Here is an 18,403-nt window from a genome sequence, read left to right as displayed (position 1 = left end):
ACTCCATAATGTGACAGTCCTAATGGCAACCTCACAGAGTTATCATGAGAAGGAGATAAGCTGATCAATGGAAGAAGCTCTGGTGAAGAGTGAGTGCTATTTATGTTCTTCCTCTGATGATGATGATTATTATAATCTGTTCAGTACAGGAGGCGCTGAGGTCAGGATTTCTCCCTTATATGAAAATTGTGACGTCTGAAGGGGTGTATGACTGATAGGCTTTTGGTTCGTGGGGAATCAATGCAGTGTTAGGCTCTAAACCCTAGTGTCTGGTGATCTCCTAGAAACTCAGTCCTGCCCTGGACACACATCCTGTGTCCAGTTGGTCCTGGGATGGGCCCTGTTCCACCTCACTTACCCGGGCCCCACAGTGCGCTGCGATCTCCTCAAAGGGCGCCTTCTGGAACTTCTCCACCACCTGTCGCCGCCGTTCCCGCTCCTGCTCCTCAACGGCCACGCTGTCCACTGTGGCGGAGAGCCGGGTCAGCATGCGGGTCCTGCCCGCTGTTGCGGCCCCAGATGGCCACCAGCTTTCCCCTCTGCTGACGAGGGGCAGGGTGGCACGGAGGGTGCGGTGCCATCACTTGGCCCCAGGAGGGCTGGACCCTTTCCTGATTCTGCCCGAGGGCTCAGCCCCCTTCCCTAAGAGTCTGAGCACTAGTTAAGTAGACCCTTAATCGGGGCTAAAGCTCCATGTAGCTGCACTTGCTACGGGGACTTTCTCTCTCTCTCTTTTTTTTTTTTTGGTTTGTCCTATTCAGAATTTTATTTTTCAAAATGATGATTCACTTCCCCACTCACGTAAATGTATTGTACATTCCCCCTCCTTTGAGACTTTAAATAAAATGTTTCCATCTTTGTCAAGAGTTAACTGATATATAGCATGGTATAATTTTAAAGCACCAGACGTTATGATTTGATACAGATATGTATTGTGAAATTATTACCACAATAACATTAACTAACATATCTGCCACTGGGACTCTTAAACTAAGCTTCTGGAGCAGGAAGTATTTTAGGGGTAACATGAAAAGGGACATCAACAATGGAAAAGCCAGTGAAAAACCCCTGTGGCAGAGCAGTCTGAGGCCATTTAGTTTAAGGCTTCTACATATTCCTCGTGGCCTCAAAAATGAAAAAAGAGAGAGAGAGAAAGGTATGAAATATGTTCATCATGCCCAGCTTAAAAAGACAGAGCAGTGAAACATTCAGAAAGAATACCATGAATGATGAGAAAAATAAACATTTGTTATCAGCAGAAAAATTCTCTAATTCAGGATACTTCGCGATCCAATAATTCAGATGAGGTAATAATACTGCATTTTAAAATCCACTGCCATTATTAAATATTAATAGGATTTGGTCTTAATAGCTTTCATTGATCAACTTGCTCTTTTGTATCATACGCCACCAAAAAAATTCTCAAAGTATTTATACTTTGACATTAAAATTCCTTTTTCACCTGTCTGATTGGCCATAACCCTCAACCAGCTACTTTTAATGGCAACTGTCAGTAGAAGAAAGGTTCCTGGCATAGGACACTGACCCCTGTTAAGAGACAGGGACTTTTAATTGCAGCTTCGGTAGCTGTGAAGAGTTTAGAGGAAACTGCCAGCCTCTTCCCTGACATCCGTGTGAACCATGCTTGGGAGGGCAGCAGACAGGTCCAAGCACACCCACACACACCCCAGAACCCAGCCCCACATGCCTCTCCCTGGGGGCCTCCCACTCACCAATGGCCTTCTTCAGTGTCTCGTAGGTGATCTCCTCGGCAGGCACTCGCTGGGGGAGAAGGGACAGAAGTGCACAGAATGCTCAGGAAGGTGGAGGGGGGGAGGAAGGAGGCAGTGAAGGTAGCCCCTTCACTTCTCAGAAGACTGTCCCAACGGGCAGAAACTCCCTTAGGACACCCGCATTCTTACCAGGGTCTCTGGAAGCTCTGTGCCTCTGAGCAGGCACAGACCTGCTAACTAAAGGGGAGCAGTGAGCGATGGAGGCTAGTTCCTCAAGAGCCACAAGTCTTACCTGAAAGAACTCACTGTCCCTTCCCTCTCCCCTCCCTCCTCCCAGAGGGTCTGCTTAAGTCCCCTGGGAAGAAAACTGTAATTCAAACAAGTCTTCAGAAAAACGTCACAGAAAATATTCGATACAAGAGAAAGCGGTTAGCAAATATAATCTCATATGAAAATTTCAAAAACTGACTAACATTTTTGTTCCCTTGTGGCTCAGCTGGTAAAGAATCATCTGCAATGCAGGAGACCTGGGTTCAATTCCTGGATTGGGAAGATGCCCTGGAGTAGGGAAAGGCTACCCACGCCAGTATTCTGGCCTGGAGAATTCCATGGACTGTATAGTCCACGGGGTCGCAAAGTCGGACACGACTGAGTGACTTTCACAACGACATATGTGTAGGATTCTCGGCGAGTCACTCAATTGCAACTGCAAAATATGTTATCATAGAGAGCAATCGTTTTACTTTGAAGACTCATTCACTCTGAAGGTTTATTCTTTGTATGTACATTCATCCATCCATTCACCCATCCATCCACTGTCAGTGCTGACCAACATCAGGTGGTGACAGGGAACCATGCGGTAGTGGGAGAGAAAATGAAGACAGATCACAGGGTAAGGGCGGGTAGAGAGAAGCTGATGGAGGAGGTGGACCACAAGCTGGTACTGAAGAAAGGGAGATTCATGACTGTGGAGGTGGAGAGGAAGGGTGATTGCAACATGGGATTCCATACTAGCGAAGACATGGAGATGAGTGAGATAGCATGGGGGAGACTGAATATAGACCAGCCAGACGGGAGGGGAGACGAAACGGCCAGGCACTCCTGACTCCAAATGGCTCTGAATGCCAGGCACTGGGTTGGGAATTTGACCAAACCAGCATCTGTTGATCACCTCCTATGAGCCTGGTATTTGAGGGTTACAGAAAGTCACTGAGGGACTCTGGAGGCATGGGGAAGGGGCATGGTGGGCTGGCTTGTAGACCTGGCTTGTGGCCCACCTCCTCCATCAGCTTCTCTCTACCTGTCCTTACCCAGTGATCGGTCTTCCTTTACTCTCTCACTACCGCATGGTTCCCTACCACCTCACCTGTGAATATCTGATGTTGGACAGTACTGGCAGCGGATGGATGGGTGGATGGAGAGACAAAGAATAAACCTTCAGAGTGAATGAGTCTTCAGAGTAAAAATGGAAAAGGAAGTGGAAAAGCATGGCAGAGGGTGGGGGCCCCCACACCCCTGCTCTAGCTACTTAGCCATCTCTGGACTGAGCTGACTCTCAAAGAGGGGGAGGAACCCGTGTCAATGACAAGGAGGCCAGCAGGGAGCAGGTGGCTGTGTACCCAGGGGAGCATTTCTCTTCCTTCTGCTGATTTACTTTATTTATCCATTTCTAAGGGTCTCTTGACTCTCAGGAAGGAAGAATTATAACTACGGAGGGGACATCAGCCAACTACACTGTGGTCCTAACATGTGTGAGGCTTCCCGCCCTGCAGAACCGGAAGGGCCTTGGAGGACACCTGGCTCAACCTCATTCCGCTTCTTCAATTAGCCTGAGTCAGAGCTTGCTTCCTTCCAGGGGAAGCTTCCAGACAAGCCTCGAAAAGCCCAGTCCTGGAGGTCTGCCCTGGTAACTGAGGAGTTGAAGGAATGGCTGAGGGCATGGTTGGGGGAGGCTTGATCTTGACCCCATTGATTTGTCTTTGCCCCAAGCCCACTGGGGAGAGGCTGGGTGTCCAAGCTGCCCTCCATGGCTCTGCCAGGCTGTTCGTGCTGAAGGACCCTGTGCATCTTCTGGTCCCAATTCCATCCAGATGTGTGTCCTCCTCACTTCTTGCTAAGTTCCCTCATCTCTATTAATTCCCTTAATTGGCAGTGAAGTGTGAGAGCCACTCAGTCGTGTCCAATTCTTGGTCGCCCCATGATTATACAGTCCATGGAATTCTCCAGGCCAGAATACTGGAGTGGGTAACCTTTCCCTTCTCCAGCAGATCTTCCCAACTCAGGGATCGAACCCAGGTCTCCTGCATTGCAGGTGGATTCTTTACCAGCTGAGCCACAGGGGAGCCCTTAATTGACAGAGTCGCCATTAAGAGCATCTGTACTGTGGGGAGGGGATAAATTGGGAGATTGGAACTGACATATACACACCACTATTTATGAAATAGAAAATAGTGTAGCATGGGAACTACACTCAATTCTCTGTAAAGGCCTGTATGGGAAAAGAATCTAAAAAAGAGTGGATGTATGCATATGCACAACTGATTAACTTTGCTGTACAGCAGAAACAAATACAACATTGTAAATCAACTACACCCCAACAAAAAAACTATAAGAAAAACAAGTATACTGTGTCCTGCAGCTTCTGCTCCCTTGAGAGGCCTTTCTCCTTCCTCTCTGCTCTGCCCCTGTTTCTTTCTCATTTGAGGGAATAAATTTGGTATTTCCACTATGACTCCTTATTCTTTCTTACTTGTGGGTACATCTGCTTTATTTTATGAGGCAGAAGTAATAATGGCAGAAGAGATACATGTTAATTTAAACAGAAATTAGATATTCACAGCCCTTAAGAGATGATAGAAGAAAGAGCGATCTTTAAGCTATACCTTTCTCTTCAAAAGCACTTTTCTTGACATATCTGGAAGAGACATTGTGAAAGCTATTTTTGCCTTCATCCTCTCTGTAAGGCCTTCCAATTTCCAACACAGATCAGGTTCACCTCCATCGTGAATGGGGGATGACAACCAGCAAACCTTTCAAGACTGGTTTTTAGAACGTCCTAATGGGAGTGTATGGAGGTTCAATTACTTTTTCCAGATGGATGGAAATGTCTAGGACATATATGATGAGAGTCAGAAAGAAAACAGGGCTTACTTGAGAAATTTACCTTCCCTTAAATACGTAGTGCAGTTAAGGGTGCCTGGATCATGGAGTGTCTGACCACCTGCCAAAGAGGCAGAACTGGTCCCCTCCCCCAGGGATGCTGAGCTTCTCCAGGACAGCAGATCAAGAAGGGGATACTCACCTCCTCCTTCTCTGGGCTGTTCCTCGATTCCACCTCCACCTGCAGGGAAATGGTCTCTCCAATGCTCTTCCTCTTGGATAAGCGATCCTCATCTGGGAAAAGAGAAGCCTGGAAGCTAGAGTCCCCCAGCCCTGGAGAGGGAGCCAGAAGCACGCCTCCAGCACCATCTCCCACCTTGCCGCCCTCCTCCAACCCCTCCTGGCTTGGCTGGGTCCTTGGAGGGCTCAAAGGGATTTATACCCTGGGGGCTACAGCTGGAGTTTATAGAGGGCTGCGAGACTTCTCTGCCCCTCTTAGGCTGGTGAGTTTTGCTCTTTAGGGCTAAGATTTTGCAATCATTGATGAGCACAAAGAAGCTGCTTATGACCAGAAAGCATGGGCATCGCCTGCTAATAGCTCCAGCAACTGTCATTTGCGTAGCATTTGCTCCTATGGACATTTGCCTCTTCCCTCTAAGGCAGGTATTGTTAACATTCCTATTTTACAGCCAAGGCAACTGAGACTCAGAGATGCCAAGGGACTCAGTTAAGAATTTTCAGGAGGGAAGTTGCAGAGAACTGGGTCTCTGACTCTGTAGTCCATGGGCGCTCTTTACAGCACAGTGGGGCCGTCTCCCACGCACAAGCCAGGCTATCTCGTGGGCCAGTTATTCTCAAGGACTCTGCACTGAGGGGCAGAGGTGGGGATGATGAGGATCTCACCATGGAGTCCCAGTGTGACATCCAAGTCGCTGTGGAAGGTGACAGAAGGGCTCACAGGCCCCTTCCATTCCGGCCCTTACCTGGCCAAGAAAAGCCAGAGGCAGGCTTGAAAGTGCTTGAGCAGAGCTCCTACCTGTCAGCTGAGGGATGTAGGGCACGCAGAGCCTGTCGGCATTGTAACCGCTGCCGCCCAGGACTTCACTGATCTTGCTCTGGCGGAAGAGCAGCTCAATCACCACTCCGTCAAGGTTGTGAGTCAGCCTGGGAGACAGAGAGCGGGGAGAGGCACTTGAGAGCCCTGGGCGACCAGGCCGATTTCCGGGGCCCTTCCTTATTATAAATGTAATGCTCAAGGGAGTGCCCTTGGGGCCCAGTGGCTGGGATTCCAGGCTTTCACTGCTGTGGCCTGGGTTCAATCCCTGGTCAGGGAACTGAGATCCTGCAAGTTGTAGCAAGGTAACACTTATTATACAAAATGACAGAGGAGAGAAAGGAAAAAAAAAAAACCACCTGCAGTCCCACTTCCCAGAGAGAACCATATCCACATTTTGTGTAGGTTCCCTCAGTCATACACATTTATGCACACATGCAAACATTCCCCTACCCTCCACAGTCCTGTTCCAGGACTTATTTTACTCACCTATTATGCAGTGACTATTTCACATGAACTACTCTTCCAAAACATTGTAGGTGGGCTACCAGTTGTCTAATGGTATGGACAGGCCATAATTTATAAAGCCATCCTCTATTGTGGGATATTTTGCTTTTTCAGAATATCTTTTCCTTGAGTTCCCCTGATATTGAAGTGACACTGGCCCACAGACTACAGTCTGAGAAGGCCGCTTGGATTGGTGGAGTGGCTTCTCCAGGATGTGTTCCCCTGGGCTTGGCCAAAGTACCCAGAGGCTCTATCCCATACTCGATCGTACAGCACGCTGAGATTGCGCAAGGCGGGGATCATGGTCACGTGAGGGGGATTAAATTTGACCCAGGACTTCTGCGTCACAGGCAGGGTCCATTTTCTGCCTGTGAGCCCACAGAAGCCCAAGTCCCTGGCCTCAGATCACCCACTTTCTTCCTCAGATGCCCTGGGTGTTTCCTTGACCATGTCCCCGCTGTGATCCTTACCTAGGCCTCTCCACAAACACGTCCTCCGGAAGCATGTATGGGGCCTCTTTCTTCCTGGTCTCTATCACCTGAGGTTTGGGAGGAATGGAGAAAAGAGCTGAGTTCAGTGGGGAGAGGGAGATGCAAATGGGCCAAGGAAAGAGCTCCCGCCCCAACAGAGCACTTCCTTCCTCCCACGCAGTCCCTGGCAGAGCACCCAGAGCTGGGGGAGAAACTCAGACCAACCAGGACCTCGGGGCAGCTCAGGAAGCCCAGGAGGACTGCTCAAGCTGTCTCTAGTGACACACACGCACTAAATGTCCGCCAAAGGCAGGGGACTTTGCTCCCAGGAGAGTCCAGTGTCTTGCTCCCATGACCTATTCCTGTTTTCTGTTTACACACGAGAGAGGAAGCACAGATCGCACTGTTCCCCAAACCCAGAGGCACCGCAAAAGCATCCTGATGGAAAGTGACACAGTGAGTTTCCCTCATCATCCTTTGCAAATTTTTGACAAGAAAAGTGACAGCTATTAAGATGGTGAGAAGTGGGAGGACAGTTGGCATCAAAGTACACGCAGGAGGTGAGGAAGCCATGAGGCGACTGTTTGTACTGAAGAGGACGTCAGCGTTGCTCTTCCAATCCTCCTGGATCAGCCCACGGCTGGCAAGGTCCTGCTTCGTTCAGGCTGGTCTTTGGCTCAGCAAAGCTGCTGTAGCACCTTCCTCCATGCCCCCCAGCCGGTCAGGTTAGCCGAGACCTAGGCTTTCTTGTTTACTTTTGTTCTGCTGGTGTATTTTAAAGTTAATCCTACATATGATATCATTCTACCTATACACAGTTCAGTATGTTTTTAAATGTCTTTTTGCAATAACTGAGCACATTGGATTGTAGACTGGCTATTAGATAATACCAAGGCATAATCAGTCATTTAATTAATACTTTCATTATGTAAATAGCATAGCAATTGAGCAAGAAGGTGTCCATATTTTTTTAGATATGAATACTGATATATTTAGAGGTGAAATGACGTGATAACCAAGGTCTGTTTAAGCATATTTCAGCAAAGGAAAAGAAAAAGAGACAGATGAAGCAAATGTGGAAAAACCTTCATAAGTGTTTAATCTGTGTGATAGCTGTGTGGATGTACACTGGCTACTCACACTGCTTTTTTGATATTTGAAAACTTTCACAACAAAAACATTTCTTAAAAGTAGTTTCAGTACCAGATGACCCGAGAGGTGTGTACATGTGTGCTTCTGGGAGTGAGGGGGGCATAGAGGGGCAGGAAGTACAGGGGGCACAGGTAGCAGGCTGGGAAGAGGTACAGGACACTGACTATGTCGGATCCCACCCTGCTATGTCATGTCCTGCAGCAGGAGATGCTCTGCTGGGAATTTCTCATCATTAGTTCTCATGCCTGGACTAAGCACAGAGCTCGTACAATTCAGCAAAAGGTTTTCTGGGGAAACCCCAAGTCAAAGGCTTCCTGAGCTCTTGGGGTCATAAGGACACCAACCTCATGGATGTGCTGGCAGAAGGCAGGCACTGTCGTGAGTTGGCTGATAAGGTTCAGGTAGGCGGCGCCCAGTGCGTAGAGGGCACAGCGGTTGTAAACAGGCAGGTTCTCTTCATTGACCTGGGCCACATCCTGGGACAAGACAGGGAACAACCCATGTGGGTGCCCACTCTCCACCAACCTCTCCCAACCTCCCTTAGAGATGACCCACCACTCTAGATGAAGTCTCTCCCTGCATTTGTCCCTTAACCTTCTGGGGGACAGAAGTCACTGAAGCAAACGGTCCCTAGAACAATCCATGAGCTGGATGCCCATAAATACTCGAGTGGAGAGGCGATAACCTCAATGCCTGACTTCGCAGTTCCAGCTGTAGCAATCTTGACTGTCCAAACCCTCGTGAATCTCCACTTCAAGGATGCTGCTTCCTTCACTACAGACCTCTGATAATTCTTGGAGGACTGGATTGGTTTGCTATGTTGGATTCACACGTTAAATTGACAAAGCTATGAGAATTACTAGGGGCTGGGACACAGAGGAATCTCACATTCTAGAATGAAGACTATCATAGCATCTGGGTTGGTCTTGCAGGATTTAGCACATCAAGCAGGTAGCTAAGGAGTCTCCCTGACAGAATTCCCAGGTTCACCACCATTCAGAATATGATGCCCACTTAGCTCAGGACCCTGCAGACCCTGGCCTTTGAGGTCTTAAGAATCTGCTCCCATTCTTAGCATCCTGGGGAGTGTACTTTTACCTGGGCAGACCTTGGAAGTCTAAACCCTATCTGGTGCCACAATGGCTGCCTGAGTCATGACGGGGGCTTGTTGAATCTCTAGGTCCCCGAGCTTGGGTACAGTACGGGGATTATATATTTTTAATAAGTGTTTAAGGCAATTCTGAAAGCACAGCCAGTTTTGGGAACCAGGTGACATTTAGACAAACAAGTTTGTTTGGGGATCACTGCTTCCCTGGTAGCTCAGCTGGTAAAGAATCCACTGGCAATGCAGGAGACCCCAGTTCAATTCCTGGGTTGGGAAGATCCCCTGGAAAAGGGATAGGCTACCCACTCCAGTATTCTTGGGCTTCCCTGGTGACTAAGATGGTAAAGAATCTGCCTACAATGAGGGAGACCTGGGTTTGATCCCTGGGTTGGGAAGATCGCCTGGAGGAGAGCATGGCAACCCACTCCAGTATTCTTGCCTAGAGAATCTCCATGGACAGAGGAGTCTGGCGGGCTACAGTCCATAGCGTCACGAGAGTTGGACTGAGCGACTAAGCACAGCACCAGGCTCTCTTGGTAATCCATGAAGTCTCATTCAGACCTTGCAAGAGACCTGAAATACTAGGGGTGAGTGATGTTTTTGAAAGATCCTGTTCCCTGGATCTCCTTTAGTCTGAGGATGGGTCAAATCCATGAATTCAGCATACTTTGGTGGTTACCCTGGCAGGACCATGGTTTGTAGTCTTCAGAGGAATGGCCAACTAAGGGCGCACCATACCTGGGCTCCAAAACACAGTAGTTAAAACAGCGGCCACTCGGCACTCTCATTAGAGCTTGCCCAGACAGGTCCCCTCCCCTGACCCCAACCTCTGTGTCCTGCCCACACCAGGCCCCACCTGGACGGCCAGCACCAGGCGGATGAGGTCCACCACCACCTCCTCGTTGGCCAGCTCGATGCTGATGAGTGCCAGCAGGCCGTAGAGCGCCTCGTAGTGCTTATGTATGTTCGTTTCCTCCTTACAGCTCAGGTAGATGTGTCTGTAGAGCTGCTGGGAGTGCTGGAGAAGTGGGTGAGGGTGGGAGCAAGGCCATGGTGGATGGGGACAGGAGGGGCCGGGGGCGTGGAAGAGCAGTCTGAAGTGGGTGATGTAGCTCCACCTCCTTCCTCCTGTACCCCTCTCTCTGCCCTCAGGGACAGGATACCTTTAAAGCAGACCCCAGCGGAATGGAGTACAGGCAGTAATATGTGCTTAGGGAAGGTGGGGCCAGTGAAACTAACAACAAAAGCTGCTGCCCAAACACAGGGGAAGATGGTCAAGCGATGGTCCTCCTCTGGCTTGGGATGAGTATGACCTGGGGGCTTGATCCCCTAGAGGAGTCGGCTGGTCATCGTGACTAATCATAGTCAGAGAGGAGGAAGTGGGCTTTTTAGGCATGGCCAGTGGTGACTTGGGGGCTGGAAGGCTGGGGTCCACAGGGCCTGACCCACCCAGGTTTCACTGTGTCTTGAGGTCACGCTTGCTAACCTTCTTCATGAAGATGGTGTCCTGCCGGGAGCACTTGTCCACTTTCAGCTTCAGGACAGAGATGTCATTGAGGGTGCTGCGAGGGGAAGTGAGGGGTCACCTGAGCCCTGGTGTGAGGCCAGCAGGGCTCTCGTGGTATCACTGGGCCCTGCCCCCGTCCTTAGTTGTATCAATGTCTCCCTGTGTCCTCCCACCCTGGTTCTTAGCCTGATCGCCACTTTCTCTCAAGTTCTCAAGCTCCTGTCTCATTTTTTCTTAAATACTGATCCAGATTACCTTCTTCCTCACTTTCTTTCCTCCCTTTCAGCCCCCACTCTACTGATAACCCTGCATCCTCTTCTTCCCTTCCTACCAAAGAGCTCCTGTGAGTACCTGCTCTTTATCTCCCAAATCTCCACTCCCTCCCTTGCTCCCTTAGACATAAGCCCCCTTTCAGTCTCCTTCCCTTGAAAGAACCCTGGGTCCATGTCCATGGTCAACTCCCTGGTGAGGGGTCCCCACTGAAGATCTGCATTGTCCTCCCACCTGAGGGTGAGATCCTAATGGGAGCCTTCTCCCCCATCACATATCAAATTGCGGGGGTGGGGAGACCCTAAGTTCACCTGATGGTAGAGAACTTGTGACGGTTGCCATGACGATCAATGAAACTGATGAGAATCTCTAGAACGAAGAGACGGATCTCTGCGTCCTCCATGAGGGCGGTAGAGAGAAGGCGGTCAAGGAAGTTGCTGGGCAAAGCTGACATCATGTTGTTGCTCTGGAAGCCAGTGGATACCTGCAAGGGAGCCTGGGATCGCATGCCTAGGAACACCGGTCCTCCTGGCAGCAGTGAGGAGATGGAGAAGCAGACAGCAGGAGCTGGGTCCCGAGCATCCATCTTCTCTAAACATCTCCCAGTCCAGTTCCCCCCTGTCCTTCACCGTAGGCACCGTAGGCACCTTCAACATCTACTGAGGCGACCTGCTCAGATCAGTGTAGCTGAGCAGATGGGGACAGTATTCAGGGACATTAAGCTGCTAAAAGCAAGCCAGAGGATGAGCACTGGAGGGGAGCAAGAAGCCAGAGAGTATCTGAACCTAAAGTTCCAACCCATTAAGGCATACACGGTGAACGTTCACCATAAACACACTTCATCAGGAGCATGGACAGCCACAAAGAAAAGGAGAGATAGTAGAAGAACTTACAGCTGGGCTGACGAATTAGAACCCACAGACATAGTCACAGTCAGAGAGTTTGTTTACACCTCTTCTAGCTAGGCCATGATGGTGGTCTTTGGATTAAAGCCTGTTGGCATACTGAGATATCTCATCCCTGATGTTGTCAAAAAGCAGCCAAACAGATTTATTGTTAAGTCCATATTGCAAAACAATGCCTTTGATGATTCAGCAGGCCCTTGAGGCTCTGGTAAAGCCTGGTGGCATCAGTGTTCACTGAAGGGGGATGTATTTAAGGTGTGTCCCCAACCATCACCTTGGTAAGATGCTGGGTACAAATTAACGAGGGTAAACTCAGCAAAGAAATGGCAGGAATACATAGACCAAGGAGGTAGCCAGATGTGGGTGTCAGTAGGAAAAGCCTTTATAATAAGGGGTGACATGAAAGGTGTGGGCTGGGAAGGGGGCACGGAAGCGAGGGGATCAGGAGCAAGGGGGCTGTGCCGGCTAGCATGGTTAGCACAGAGACAGGTTGAGGGGTGACATGGAGGTTCTAGGGAGGGAATAGGTATGGAGGGCCTTCCAATTTCAATCTGAGAAGTTTGACATCTGGATGTACATCAATTGGAAACTGAGATCGACTCTTTAACAAGGAGCAATCCATGAGGAACAACATTTCTAGAAAATTCTTCTTGGTTGAATTTAAGATAGGTAAGGAGGGAGGGGGAGAAGGCAATGGCAACCCGCTCCAGTACTCTTGCCTGGCAAATGCCATGGATGGAGGAACCTGGTAGGCTGCAGTCCATGGGGTCACTAGGAGTCGGACACGACTGAGTGACTTCACTTTCATTTTTCACTTTCATGCTTTGGAGAAGGAAATGGCAACCCACTCCAGTGTTCTTGCCTGGAGAATCTCAGGGAAGGGGAAGCCTGGTGGGCTGCTGTCTATGGGGTCGCACAGAGTTGGACACGACTGAAGCGACTTAGCAGCAGCAGCAGCAGCAGCAAGGAGGGAGGGAGAAACCAAGAGAGTAATCTAGTTGTGAAATGTCCAGAATTTAGGCCAGGGCTGTTCACAAAAATACCTGAGGCACTTGTTAACAAATACACATTCTAGGACCTCACTCAAACTGATGGTTCAAAGTCTCTAGGGACTCTATATATTAAACAAGTTGGTCACGGGAATGGCATTTGAGAACAATAAATCTAGGCTCCAGTGATGGCTGCAAAGATGGAAAGAAGACAAATGCAAAAATATTGCTAAGTGGAGGGTGGGGGTGGAGATTCCCTGGTGGTCCAGTGGTTAGTTAGCACTTGGCACTTTCACTTTTGGGTCCCGGGTTCAATCCCTGGTGAGGGAACTAAAATCTTGCAAGCCACATTGCATGGCCAAAAAAATTTTTTTTAATAATTTTAAAATTAAATTACCTAAAATAATTATAGTTATTATTTTCAAAAAACTGATAAAGGGAAAGATGGTGACTGGGAGACTGAGGTGGGCATAAATGCCAAGGGAGAAACAGGTGGAGGGGACCTGGTGAGTTACTTGGAAGGAGAAAGGGCAGGGACCAGTAGATTCCATCTCAATACAGAGATAAGGCTTGAGTGACAAGACCATCAGTAGCTGAGAAGGTACCTTTGTGAAAGTTAGAAACAGGTGTCCTGCCTGCTCTGGATAACCCCGTCTTGTGGGTTCCCAGCCTGCCTAGTGAGTGGTACACAGGTTAGATTCAGTCCCCTACTCACCCCTTTGGCTGGGCATGTTTGTGCAGTGTGCAACCTGCACAACAGAAAGTGGTAGCCTTATCTTGGTCCCTTGGAAGGAGCTGCCTCCTGCAGAGGCAGAGCAGGAACAGGGACGAGAGAGGCTTACCTGAAGGAGGGATTTCAGCAGCATAATCTGGGTCAGTCGGTTCCTGTTCTCCCTATAGATCAGAGATACAGATGATCACCAGGATGGTGGTACAGATACAGAAAACCCCACACTTGTGTGCCCAGTTCTTTCTTGTGATTAGATTCTCCATGAGGCTAAACTTGTTGGGCTACCCAGGACAGTGACTTCCAGAGGAAGGACGCTGACCAGCTAGTGGTAAAGAACCAGCCTGTCAGCGCAGGAGACATAAAGAGATGCAGGTTCAATCCCTGGGTCGGGAAGATCCCCTGGAGAAGAGCATGGCAACCCACTCCAGTATTCTTGCCTGGAGAATCTCCATGGACAGAGAAGCCTGGTGGGCTACAGTCCATGGGGTCACAAAGAGTAGCACATGACGGAAGCGACTTAGCGCACACACACCCCTCAAGGTGGGCGATTGTTACTGATGGGACAGTCAGTGGAGTTACTTAGGATCCAAAGGCCCACGAGAGGCTGTGGAGGGATCTGAGAGCAGAATGAGAGAATATATGTAAGGGCAGAACTAGGAAAGTTGAGGTGGAGAAGGGAGAGAGCCCAGAAACGTGGGAAGGGGAGTCGGTGGAATCCAAGAAGGGAGAAGAAGGCAGGGTAGACTCACCCAGTCCTCCCCGTCTCCATGGGGTGGTGCAGGGAAGGCAGCGGAACCTTGCTCATGATGAAGAGGATCACCTCGGAGCGCTGGTAAGTAGGCAATGTGCTGGCAAAGGAGCCTGCGGGGAAATGACAGAGGAGAGGGTTGGCTCTGGTAAGGCCGGCAGCCGCGGGGGGTCCCTGCTCAGCCTTTCAGCCTAACAGACAATTGTGAGGAGTGCCAGCTGACTCTTCCAGGCTCCTATCCCTTGACCTGTTATTCCCGTGGCTGTGGTGAAGGTGTGGGACCTAGAGGGGACGCTCCAGTGGCACAGGAACAGGGAGACTCTGAGCCCTTACAATCACGTGTGGACTTCAGAGTATCCATGTGCATACCCATAGCTTTCTCCCTGTCCTCTTTCCTTCCTTTTGTCTTTCTTTCTGTCACCTCCCCTCCAATACTTTGGCCACCTCATGCGAAGAGCTGACTCATTTGAAAAGACCCTGATGCTGGGGAAGATTGAGAGCAGGAGGAGAAGGGGACAACAGAAGATGAGATGGTTGGATGGCATCACCGACTCAATGGACACGAGTTTGGGTGAACTCCAGGAGCTGGTGATGGACAGCGAGGCCTGGTGTGCTGTGGTTCATGGGATCACAAAGAGTCGGACTCGACTGAGGAACTGAACTGAACTGAACTGAACCCCTCCAATCGCTCAAACGTGGAAGGATCAGGCAGGCCTAATGGGGACTGGGGTGCAAGAAGAGTTCGCCTCTCTTAGCCTCTGATCTGAACTCCAGGCTGAGAAACCCAGGGACATTGTTCTGTGATCTAACTCAGGCCTGGCCCCAGGGACGCTGTGAGCTGCGTGCACTGTGGGCTAACTCCACTTCTTCCAGTGTCCGCGCATTAACACGAAGTGCGAGTATGCGTGCTTAGTCGCTCAGCTGTGTCTGACTCTTTTCGACCCCGTGGACGGCAGCCCTCCAGGCTCCTCTGTCCATGGGGATTCTCCAGGCAAGAATACTGGAATGGGCTGCCATGACCTTCTCCAGGGGATCTTCCCCAACCCAGGGATCGAACCCAGGTCTCCTGCATTGTAGGCGGATTCTTTACCAGCTGAGCTACCAGGGAAGCCCTAACGCAACGTTGAGTGGATGACAAACCTACAACACCAGGGACTAACATCCTTGGGGGAATGGGGATCGCCCATCTGCCCCTCCTTCAGCAGGTCTGGCCCGGGAGCCCTCCCGGGCCCCACCTCTCCCGGGGCCCACCTATGGTCTTGATGACTGCCTCCTGGAACATGCGCTCTTCGTGTTCCTTGATGATCTTGGTGCCGAGGCTGATGGCCCCGTCGTAGCTCCCGGTCAGAACGTAGTCGATACTGAGCCGCAGCTGCCTCAGCAGAGTGTTGAACATCTCCAGCACCGTGGGCCCTGAGCGCAGCAGGTGGGAGACCTGACATCTGGGGCTGGCACTCCTGGCTCATTGTCCCCTGCCCAGGCTTACCGGGCAAGCCCAGGCCCACTTCCAGCCAGGGGCTTCCTCTGCCCCCCCCACCTTCCCCGGCTGATTTCTCCTCCTGAGGATAACCGCTCTGACACCTCTCTACCCTTGCCCTTTTCTGGAAGGAGGGACAGCTCACCGCTAAGGGCAGTTCTTCGTCCTTGAGGGGGTTTCCAGCCCCCATTCCGCTCAAGATCCCGCCTTACCCACAGAGCCGGTGGCGGCGATGACGGCAGCTTCTGACAGGACCTCCACGATGCCCGCTCGCACCGTGGCCGCGCTGCGGCTGTTGGCATCCAGGTGGCTCAGGAGCTGCTGGATAACCAGGTGGGAGTGCTGCGGCTGGGGGGGAGGAAGACGTGCTGGTCCCCAAACAGCAACCCCCCACGTGGCCTCTGAGCCCTCCAGGAGGACCCAAAGTTGTGTGGACAAAAAGTGAGGTCCCAAAGCTAGCGGGCACTAGAGGTGGCGCCCAGATACCCTGGCTCCTCTTCCTGAATCTCTCCCCACTTCTTGGTCCAAGAAGGAGCTGAGTCAAATCCCAATGAAGACTTGGATTTCCACGTATTTCCTGGGCCCTTGCACTTCAAGTGGGTCAAAAGTCAGTTTAAAAATACTGTCTTCCTTTTCATTTCCCCCAGGTGCCAAATCTTAAAGTAAGTGCCACAAGCAGTCACATGGTTTAGTCCAGTGCTGCTCAAAGTGTGGCCCATGGTCTGGTGCCAATTCAAGATCTGTCTGATGCCCATTTACATTGAGCTAAGGACAGAAATTGAAAGTAAGTGTTGAGTAAGCAATCTGACAAAGCCATGGCAGCCAGTTACGGTCTGTGGGCTTGTATTTAGCATGAGGTTTTCACTTACTTTTTCTAGGAATTCTTTTTGTGTTTTATAAAGTATAAGTCTGTGACATATTAGAAATAAAATGTTTTAAACCAGTCCTTCTCCACGACTAGGTCAAGCAGCACCAGTTCAGACGACTAGGGGCTGGTTTTCTCCAGGTGTGCACCATCCTACTCCCAGGGATACCCTTGGCCAAGGGGACAAGATGAACCTGGAGAACCATCATACCTGAATTGAGTACATGATGATTTTAAAGCAACGGATGGCGAACACCTTGGGTTCCCAAAGAGAATGATTATCCAGATGGCTGTGAGGGAAAAAACGTGGAGAGTAACTATGAAATGCACGTGATGCAAAGGAGGAGGAGAAGCTTGGTGGGAACATAACCCGTCCTGAGAGACCCAGTCCCTCTCGAAGCTTCCAGGTAAGTAGCAAGGGCTTTCAGGTGCCGGTGAGAGAAGCACGAGAAGCTGAGAACAGGGGCTGTGGCTGTGGACTCAGGAATGAAGCCGAGTGCCTTCCTTTAGCCTTGGGACTCCTCCTGCCAACTCGTCTCCCCAAAACTGTGCTTGGCCACTACGTGGTAGTTTTCGATGCCACAGTGCAGAAGAACGTGGGCACAGAGAAGGGACCAACTTGGCCGCAGCCCCTCAACTGTGACAGGCCCCTCCTCCCGAGTTAGTAAGGAGGTGCCGGACCTGAAACGGTTCAAAGCTGGAGGCCGGGGGGCGAGGAAGGGGAACACTCACATGAGAACAGGCTTGATGGCGTTTTTGATGTTGCCAAAGGCAGCCCGGCCCAGCAGTTCCCGTAGGCACCTCTCAGCTAGCTCTGCCGGGTTCTCTTTCTCCTTCTCTGGTGCTTGGAGAGGGGAGGGGGACCGGCTGCGGAAACACACAGCCCGTGGGTGAAGAAGGATGGAATGCACAGTCTGAGAGTCAGCTTTGTGCAGGCTTTCTGTGCTTCCCTCATGTAAACAGACCCAGGAGGACAAGTAGGAACTTGATGTAGGCTGTGCGAGGTCACAGGGAGGTGGCTAGGCTCTCAGAAGTTAAATGGGGTAAGGAAGCCCAGAGTGGAGGAAGATGGTGGGAAGACGGATAAAGTTCTTTTTCTGGACACCCTAGGGACAGGCCTGATGGGTCTCTGTGGGAAGGAAGGTGCTTTGAGCACCATGGACCTGGGGAGGTGCAGACCACACGTATCTCCACGCCCCCAAGGCTTTGGAAGGGACAAGAGATGAGATAAGAAGAGAGGGATGCAAGCAGAGTTGGACAAAGCAAAAGCAAAGGGGAGAGAGGAGAGTGGGCAAAAAGCAGGAGGGAAAAAAAGAAAGGCTCAGGAGGGAAAAACGGGTGCTGGCTTGGGTGTGACTCGTGGTACCCGAGTCACAGGGAGTGGGCTCAGATCTGGTCAGGAGTCCCAGGATTCCTCATCCTGAGACCACCAAGGAGCTTGTCAGAGATAATGCTATTCCAGGAACCACCACCAGAGGGCATACTAAATTTCCCAACCAGCTCTATTTACGCAGTATCAATGGAAAGAAAGTGGGGAACTCAGATCATCTTCACTTGGTTGTCATGCACAGCGGAGGTGGACAGCACCAGGAACCTTTCTCTCTATCCCATTTCACAGAGGGGAAGAGCAAGTGGCATGAGCAGGATGAATTCATGTCTGGGGGTTCCCAGATTAAAATCTAATATCTGGAGTTCATGTCAAGTGGCTGCTGGCTGGTGGGCATTTTTTAAGGACCTGAAACACCATTAGGAAGTGAGGGAGAAGAAGGGCCCTCCTCAGCAAATTGAATCA

The 18,403-nt window shown here is 50.5% G+C and overlaps 1 protein-coding gene across 3 annotated transcripts in view; it reads right to left on the bottom strand.

Annotated features, from left to right (window-relative positions):
• EFR3B (EFR3 homolog B) overlaps positions 1–18,403 on the bottom strand; it is a 98,040-nt gene that overhangs the window by 5,428 nt on the left and 74,209 nt on the right. The window contains exons 7-21 of one of the 3 annotated variants that reach the window (XM_070379219.1): positions 17,344–17,478; positions 16,823–16,901; positions 15,959–16,094; positions 15,521–15,682; positions 14,271–14,382; positions 13,634–13,685; positions 11,209–11,381; positions 10,607–10,682; positions 9,977–10,138; positions 8,360–8,491; positions 6,864–6,931; positions 5,869–5,996; positions 5,035–5,126; positions 1,734–1,782; positions 359–465 (exon numbers count right to left, since the gene is read on the bottom strand). In XM_070379219.1, the coding sequence (XP_070235320.1) occupies positions 359–465; positions 1,734–1,782; positions 5,035–5,126; positions 5,869–5,996; positions 6,864–6,931; positions 8,360–8,491; positions 9,977–10,138; positions 10,607–10,682; positions 11,209–11,381; positions 13,634–13,685; positions 14,271–14,382; positions 15,521–15,682; positions 15,959–16,094; positions 16,823–16,901; positions 17,344–17,478 (1,663 nt within the window). The remainder of the gene's footprint in view (positions 1–358; positions 466–1,733; positions 1,783–5,034; positions 5,127–5,868; positions 5,997–6,863; positions 6,932–8,359; positions 8,492–9,976; positions 10,139–10,606; positions 10,683–11,208; positions 11,382–13,633; positions 13,686–14,270; positions 14,383–15,520; positions 15,683–15,958; positions 16,095–16,822; positions 16,902–17,343; positions 17,479–18,403) is intronic. The other 2 variants (XM_070379220.1, XM_070379221.1) reach the window with 2 other exon arrangements.

The sequence above is a fragment of the Bos mutus genome, chromosome 11, assembly GCF_027580195.1.
Source record: "Bos mutus isolate GX-2022 chromosome 11, NWIPB_WYAK_1.1, whole genome shotgun sequence".
In the NCBI taxonomy this organism is placed as follows: Eukaryota; Metazoa; Chordata; class Mammalia; order Artiodactyla; family Bovidae; genus Bos; species Bos mutus.
This window is presented reverse-complemented; position numbering and strand designations above follow the sequence as displayed.